Source organism: Myxocyprinus asiaticus, chromosome 39, assembly GCF_019703515.2.
Source record: "Myxocyprinus asiaticus isolate MX2 ecotype Aquarium Trade chromosome 39, UBuf_Myxa_2, whole genome shotgun sequence".
Classification (NCBI taxonomy): Eukaryota; Metazoa; Chordata; class Actinopteri; order Cypriniformes; family Catostomidae; genus Myxocyprinus; species Myxocyprinus asiaticus.
This window is the reverse complement of record NC_059382.1, coordinates 13,537,936-13,546,390: the sequence shown is the minus strand read 5'-3', so window position 1 is coordinate 13,546,390 and position 8,455 is coordinate 13,537,936. Positions and strand designations below refer to the sequence as shown.

The 8,455-nt window shown below is 46.3% G+C and overlaps 1 protein-coding gene across 1 annotated transcript; it reads right to left on the bottom strand.

The window, feature by feature from the left end:
- Positions 1-5,608: 5,608 nt before the first annotated feature.
- LOC127430010 (long neurotoxin 77-like) lies at positions 5,609-6,914 on the bottom strand. Its single transcript, XM_051679409.1, has 3 exons — positions 6,755-6,914; positions 6,323-6,418; positions 5,609-5,958 (listed from the first exon to the last, which is right to left on the bottom strand). The coding sequence occupies exons 1-3, from the start codon at positions 6,804-6,806 to the stop codon at positions 5,876-5,878; spliced, it is 231 nt and encodes a 76-aa protein (XP_051535369.1). The 5' UTR covers positions 6,807-6,914; the 3' UTR covers positions 5,609-5,875.
- Between the last annotated feature and the right edge of the window lie 1,541 nt (positions 6,915-8,455).

The window sequence follows — 8,455 nt, the reverse complement described above, 5'->3', positions numbered from 1 at the left end:
GCCAATATAGTCTGGTGCAATGTTCAGTTTCGATTTAGTTAAATTTAAGTGTGTACTTGGATATCTCTCTTTCTTAATAAGTAAAATAGCTCATATTCAGCAGTTCATTCACTTGCTCACTTCTTAGATCTTGCAAACAGACAAAAATGCTATGTCAATTCAACACATTTAAGCCTCTTAACCTTTAGCTGTCCATTACAGAATGTGACCACATAAATGGCTGTGCTCCGCACTGCATGTATGCATGAAAGTGCTCAGGTTCACAGCTGGTTATTTTTAAAGGAAGAAAATCCTCAATCTCTTTAATAACTAACCCTGCGGATACTGAAAAGGAAATAAAGACAGAATGTCAGACCGATTTTTCCCTGTTTGTATTAAGATTATTAGAAGCAGAGCCAAATTATTTATGTACAGGGAGAAGCAATTTTTTCAAATATTGTGTGCTGTGTTACTAAGAGCATGTTTGATCTCACTGCAAGACTGGGGAATGAATAGAGAAGACTGCAATCTAATGTGTTGTACCTATTATAAAAAGTATTTTTTATATATTTTACACTGTAAAAAGTGGATATGTGCAGCTGGAGTTATATCCACCTGACCCAACCTGTAAACATTCATTCATTCATTCATTTGTGTAATTATTTATACTGTAGTCAGGTTGATTTAGTAATATTATATAATATGATTGACATTTTGTAGGTTATATTACAAAACATTTTTTACACTATATCAGTCCTGTGCCTAAATGTAAATGTCACATTGTTCCCTATATATCACTCACTCGACGTTGTGTCGATGTAGTGACACTAGGGGTCACTCTTGGGAGCCCCAAACCCAAAAAGGCCAAAGAGAATTGGTGAGTGGAATTTGCATGCCAGTCCCCTGGACATACGGTTATAAAAGGAGCTGGTATGTAACCACTCATTCAGATTTTCTCTTCGGAGCCGAGCGGTTCTATTCATTGAAGTTCATTCATCCGCAAAGTTCATTCACCTCATCTGCTGGATTCTACGGCGCATTTCAGCGGCTTCTCCCCCTCTGCACCCGTGGAGTGCAGAGAACGCCCCTGGGTGCTTCGGCAGAACAGCTAAAAGAGTATATTCTAAAAGGAGTATATTTTCTTTCTAAAAGAGCGGCACACACGGAACATCTTTTTAAAGATGCCTTTCCGATTGTGTGTTATTCCTGGTTGCGGTCCTTATCTCTCTGCTTCTGATGGCAACGACCGCTGTCTGACGTATCTGGGCGCTGCCCACGCAGAGACATCGTTCATGGATGGGTCTTGTCCTCATTGCGAGAACATGACCATGGCAACATTGCGTTTGTAGCTTGCATTTGTAAGAAAGCAAGCCACCCCAGTGGCTCCCCACCTCGGTCCTTCTACCTATGGGTTTGAGGCCGTGCCGGTTACCACTGGGTGCGATTTGGGGACCTCAATGGGACCACCTCCGCTGGGTATCCCCCCACGGACCTCCCATTCCCCAGCATGCTCGCTTGCCCCAGTCGGGCACTCGGACGAGATCACCAGCTCGTCTCAGGGCGAGTTTGACCTCTCGTTCAGAGCCCGGGAAGAAGACGAGTTATCAAGCACAGCATCGGAGAGCAGGCTCTTCCAGTCGGACGCAGAGGCTTTGACTGGGGTTCCTCCTTCAGGAATGGTCACCCAGTCCCAGGCTGATGCGGAAACGACGGACATGCTTTCCCGGGCGGCCACAAGCGTTGGGCTAGAGTGGAACCCTCCACTCTCCCCTGAACCCTCACGGCTCGACGATTGGTTCCTGGGCCCCCGTTCCTTTCTTCCCAGAAGTGCATGAGGAGCTGACAAGATCGTGGGAGGCACCTTTTACTGCCTGGTCTCGGTCTTTCAACTCTCGCTACTCTCGATGGTGGAGTGGCCAGGGGGTATTCAGTGATCCACCAGGTGGATAAGGCGCTTGTGTCCGCAGAGCACCGCCACCTGGCATGGGCGCCCGAAGCTCCCATCCAGGGCCTGTAGGTTTACGTCATCCCTGACGGCTAAGGCCTACGGTGCCGCTGGACAAGCCGCCTCCGCCCTGCACGCCATGGCTCTCCTGCAAGTACACCAAGCCAAGGCGCTAAAAGAACTGCACGAGGGTAGTTCTGACTTGGGATTGATGCAGGAACTGCACTCGGTGACCGACTTCGCTCTCCGGGCGATGCAGGTCACGGCGTGGTCTGTCGGGCAATGCGATGTCCACCCTGGTGGTCCAGGAGCGCCACCTTTGACTCAACTTGGTTGAGATGCGAGAGGCTGACAAGGCACGGTTCCTTGACGCCCCCATCTCCCAGGTTGGTCTACACCGTTGAGGATTTTGCCCAGCAGTTCTTGGCAGTGAAGCAGCAGACGGAGGCCATACAACACATCCTGCCCCGGCTCGGCTCAAGACCTCGCACCCTGTCTGCTCATCGCCAAGGGCATCCTCCTGCAACAACAAAACCGGCTCCGCCGCAGCCCGCCCCCCGTGGCCCGGCCCCGGTGTGGAGCCCAATGCAGGAAGCAGACGCCACCCGTCTCACAGCCGGCCGCTAAGAACCCAAGGAAGGCTTCAAAGAGCCCTGAGAAGGGCCACCCAGGGGCAAGGAGACCCGCTTCTCTAGTGAGCAGACCACTCCATCCCCCGGTGGAGGGCCGGGAGGAGAATCTTTTGTTTCATTTTCATTTAATTTCGCCGCATGTCCAAGAGGCTGCGGTTCCCCTAGAGCAGGTCTCCAGGTGTGTCGTGGTTACAACAGGTGCCTTCAAGACAGGCACACAGCCGCCGGCTCCTGGACTGGCCCGCGGCTGCGTTGTCACATCAACTGCCTAGAGTTGTTTGCAGTACTACTCACCCTGCGGAGGTTTCGGCAGTTGATCAAGGGCAAGCACATGTTGGTCCGGATGGTCAACACAGCGACGGTAGTGTACATCAACCACCAAGGTGGTCTACACTCCCGTTGCTTGTCACAACTCGCCCGCCGTCTCCTTCTCTGGAGTCAGCAGCACCTTAAGTCGCTATGAGCCACTCACATCCTGGGCGACCTCAACACCGCAGCGGACGCGTTGTCACATCAGGTTACCCTCAGGGGAGAGTGGAGACTCCACCCTCAGGTGGTCCAGCTGATTTGGAGTTGATTCGGTCGAGCACAGGTAGACCTGTTTGCTTCCCGGGAATCCTCCCACTGCCCGCTTTGGTACGCCCTGACCGAGGCACCCCTCATATAGATGCACTGGCACACAGCTGGCCCCCTGGACTACACAGATACGTGTTTCCCCACAGACCCTGTGCAAGGTTCAGGAAGGACGAGGAGCAGATAATCCTAGTAGCACCCTACTGGCCCACCCAGACATGGTTCTCGGATCTCACGCTCCTTGCGACAGCCCCCCTGGCGAATTCCTTTTTTCTCAGGTTGAATCCCTCCAGACCGCACTTCGTCCCCTTGTGGGACTTCTCTGTAGTCCTTTGGGGTCTACAAGGAGCTCCCTTTGAGCCCTTGGAGTCAGCTGAGCTTAAGGCACTCTCTTTGAAGACTGCCCTCCTGACTGCGTCACTTCCATCAAAAGGGTAGGGGACCTGCAGGGATTCTCTGTCAGCGAATCGTGCCTGGATTTTGGTCCGGGTTACTCTCACGTGATCCTGAGACCCCGACCGGGCTATGTGCCCAAGGTTCCCACGACCCCTTTTAGGGATCAGGTGGTGAACCTGCAAATGCTGTCCCAGGAGGAGGCAGACCCAGCCTTGGCGTTGCTATGTCCGGTGCGAGCTTTACGCATCTATTTGGATCACACGCAGAGCCTTAGAAGCTCCGAGTAGCTCTTTGTCTGCTTTGGTGGACAGTGGAAAGGAAGCACTGTCTCCAAACAGAGGATCGCCCACTGGGTCATTGATGCCATCGCAATGGCATATCAGGCTCAGGATGTGCCACCCCCTGCGGGGTTACGAGCCCACTCCACCAGGACTGTGGCGGCCTCCTGGGCCCTGGCCAGTGGCGCCTCTTTGGCAGACATCTGCAGAGCAGCAGGCTGGGCAACACCCAACACCTTTGCGAGGTTCTACAATCTCCAGGTTGAACTGGTCTCATCCCGTGTATTGGCAGGCACGAGCAGGTAAGTTCCAGGACAACTGGCCGGGTGTACCACTTGCGCATAGCGCCTTTCCTCTCCCTTGAGGTGAAGACGTACACTCTTGACTCCCAGTCGTGTTTACAGACTGTGATCCCTGGATGACTTTCCTCCTTAGCCCTCTGGCAGTTGAGTTTGTGGAGAAACTCGCTGACTGTCCCAGTATGTGCGCTAATGAGCCCCTGTACTGAGGTCCACATGTGCTGGTTCCCCGAAGGCGACCCCATGTAATATCTTCCGCAAAATAATTTCCATGTCGGCAAACTGCGTCTTCCTTGGGCAGAGGCCCCTCTGCCCCTGGTCGCCATGCTCTGTAGAAACTCCTCCCCCTTCGGGTAGGACCTACCATGGGACCTTTCCTAATGACATACTTCTGACAAGAGAAAAATATCCCCCCCCCCCCTTTTTGGGTGGGGTGTGGTCTCCGCTGTGTCTTCCCCATGGGAGGGAACACTAATGGCTCCCAGTCAGTTAACTTATGGCTCCCAGTCAGTTAACAAATTCCACTCTTTTTGGGGAGAAAAAAGAGGGAAAGAGGCCTCGGCTGTGCTAGACTGTCCCTATAGTCGGGCAGTCGACTTGTTCCTGATGGACCATTCGACGCTCATAAGAGCGTTGGTGGAGGTTACGTGACGGCCTGGTGCGCTGGTTACGAGGCACACAGCGGTCTGCCCGTCACACACCGCCAGTTCACGTAACACAGTTCAGCTAGTTATGGCATATGTATAGGGACCCCTAGTGTTGCTACATCGACACAACGTCGAGTGAGTGACAGATAGGTAACGTCCTGGTTACTTTCGTAACCTCCGTTCCCTGATGGAGGGAACGAGACGTTGTGTCCCTCTTGCCACAACGCTGAACTACCTGCTGAAATGGCCGGGACCTGGTCTCGGCTCCCCAGCACAAAACTTGAATGAGTGGTTGCATACCAGCTCCTTTTATACCCGAAGGTCCAGGGGAGTGGCATGCAAATTCCACTCGCCAATTCTCATTGGCCTTTTTTCAAAAAAGCAGAGGTGTTTGGGGCTCCCAAGAGTGACCCCTAGTGTCACTACATTGACACAACGTCTCGTTCCCTCCATCAGGGAACGGAGGTTACGAAAGTAACCAGGACATTTCTATGAGATAATGTTCACAGGCTTCTCAATAATGTTTGATAACTTCCCATTATTGTTAAATGTAACTTCAAAAGTATTACCTTACCATTCTTGAGAAGTAAATCTCAGTGAAGCATGTGAGGATGCACATAGGTAATTATGCAGGAAATAACTGGTAATCAACATTTGCCATTATCACAATTAAGTTTTTGTTCTCGTAAAAGACAGGTATTTTAATGCCTGAAGTGCATGTTTAGTTTCCAGCCTTCTCGTCTGTTAAAAGCAGCAGTTAATCCTGACACATACTGTATGGCTTCATACCATCTCAAATGGCCTACATCTCTCTGATACTGCCTTGGCCAAAACAAACACAGACACACAGCAGTTTGCTTAGTATTTTTTTATTTAATTCCTAAATCAAATCAGATACAGAGATTAGACATCTCTTGAAGCAGCACTACTGGCGTAAAAGCAAACCATATAGAGTCAGGGTGGAAAAAGTCATTAGAAAAAACTGCAATAGCACATTTAAAAATAACTAACACCTACAGACACCCTTTTTTTCTTATTACAGTATACTACTACATTATGCATTGCTGTCTGACTAATAGTGTCTCTACTGCTGTAGATCAGCTGGGCTGGGGATGTTGAGAGAAGATCAGTCACACAGATCTGTACTGCAGCAGTAGACATTCACTCCAGGTACACAGAACTCCTCACATGTCCGGGTGAAAACATCAGCTATGGTTTAGAAAAATAGAGAAACACAGCTCAATATCCTATCTAAACTTCCACAATTTTCCATTTTTAAAGGATAGTTCACCCAAAATTGAAAATTCTGTCATCATACACTCACCCTTGTGTAGTTTCAAACCCGTATGACTTTCTTTCTTCCTTATAGCCCGAAAGGAAATGTTAGGCAGGATGTTAGTCTCAGTCACCATTTACTTTCATTTTCATCAACAGGTTAATACAACACGAAGGTGAGTAAATGATAACAGAATTTTCATTTTTGGGTGAACTATCCCTTTAATCACCAAATGAGGGATAATGAACACAAGGCTATAACCATCAAGAGTTTTTGATTCGAATATTGAGCAATTACGTGTTGAAACAGTTTTGCAGAAATTGCTGGAGGCTGGACATTCAGTTGGAGTCTTGCAGTGCCCATCCACACAGGTGTAACATGTCAGAGAGTGCACTGATGAAGATTACAGATGACATATTGTATAGATAGACAGACAGAATCATTTTCTTAATCACAATTTTTTTATTTTTTCCAAATACTTAGACATCCTTGGGTAAGATAAATGTAACTTAATTCAAGATATATTTTCTGAAAACAAAGTACTTCTCAATTACATTTATCTTGTTTTAATGATGTTTAAACATTTTTACAGGAAAGTAAGACAAGAATACCTAGTAAGAAAATTATTTTTTTTGCATTGCACATAGACTGATGGACAGACTGACCAATTGACTGATGGGCAGAAAGACAAACAGATATAAAACTGAAAAATTAAAGGCTAAATCTTACCTGAGGCAATGCAGAGGAGCACCACAATAAGAGCACACACTAGCGTCTTCATGATGGAAGCTGATCTGGAAGCACACGGAGAAATTATTCTTTATTTACCAAGGTCACACCTCTTACTGAAAACACATTCTTTTAATGCACACCAGTAATGCAGCACAACAGGTTTCATCATCTCCATACAAATGTCAGCTTAATTACAGTACCAGGAAGTAATATGATTTTGTTCATCGCAGGTTGGCTAATTCTTTGTGTTAACTCCTGTGTGCTTCTCCTGATTTTTTGATTGTTTTATTTCTAACAAAAAAAAAGAGTCCTTAACTTTCGAGACAAGTTGCAAGTTCCAAGAAGAACTGCCTGTGGGCTGTCTGTTTAATCCCAGGAGAAAGCTCTCATACATGTTCTCCTAACCTTTCAACACACATCCACCCACGTCATCCTCTTACCCCAATAACATATAAAAAATAAGGTTGAGCCTACTACTGCATCTTTTCCAACCTTACAATTTTGTACCACAACACCCTCAGGAATTAACCATTTACTACTACTTTCACTTTTCTTCCCACAGAGGTCTACAACATTCTCAAGTCCAACAACCCTGCCACATGCCAAGTCAATCCTATTCCCTCATCCCTGCTTGTCTCCATATCCCATGATGATGACCTTCTCCACTTCACAACACCCATTTTAAATGCCTCTCTAATGTAACTCAGACTAGAAAGTGACTCTTACTCTGCATACCATAGTTTGGGATTGTTCACCCCAAAATGATAATTTTCTCATCATTTACTCACCCGCATTCCATCCTAGATGTGTGACTTTCTTTCTTCTGTTGAACACAAATGAAGATTTTTAGAAAAATATCTCAGCTCTGTAGCTTATCGCCACCTACTGGGCAGGGAGAATAATTTATAGTAAAAAAGCACTTACATGTTAATATTTTTCTCGCCCCCAGCTATCATATCACCTCTGAAGAATAGATTTAACCACTGGAGTCTTATGGATTACTTTTATGCTGCCTTTATTTGCTTTTTGGAGCTTCAAAGTTCTGCCCACCATTCACTTGCATTGTATGGACCTACAGAGCTGAGATATTCTTCTAGAAATCTTTGCTTGTGTTCAGCAGGGGGAAAAAAGTCATGCACATCTGCAATGGTATGAGGGTGAGTAAATGATAAAAAGAAATTTCATTTTTGGGTGTACTATCCCTTTAATACACTAGAGATAATGAGTACAACACAGCCTAAAATAGATATGTGAGTAATGATTTAACTTGATAGAAATTCAAAATGTAATTTTAGTAAATAAAGATGTGAAATCTGGGAAGAGACACCTCAGAAAAAGAATATATGCCTAAAGGAGTGAGAATACTAAGTCAGTAGGTAAATAGATATTTTCACTTTGTAGGCCAACATGGAGATCATTACACAAGAGAATATAACAAGCACAGACAACAGGGGACAACAAAGATCAAAAGTAATTAGACACCCAACACCCCCACAGCAAAAGAAAAAAAGATGACACTGAACACTGAAACACATATTTGGATTAATATTTGTTGATAATATATTAATAAATAATTATTTTATTAATATATTTATGTTATCCATAGATTATTAATATAAGGTTGCATTTTATTTAGTGCACTCAGGTGACAAAATGGAAATGTGTTAAGTGAAGATTATTGAATTTAGAATGTTGTTT

Bases quoted from the DNA above. Each gene is read 5' to 3' on its own strand.
- LOC127430010 (XM_051679409.1), bottom strand. From the start codon at position 6,806: ATGAAGACGCTAGTGTGTGCTCTTATTGTGGTGCTCCTCTGCATTGCC. The intron at 6,419-6,754 runs GTAAGATTTAGC...AATCTTCATCAG, and splicing joins GCTCCTCTGCATTGCCTCAG to TGCACTCTCTGACATGTTAC. The intron at 5,959-6,322 runs GTAATTGCTCAA...TCTAAACCATAG, and splicing joins CTGCAAAACTGTTTCAACAC to CTGATGTTTTCACCCGGACA.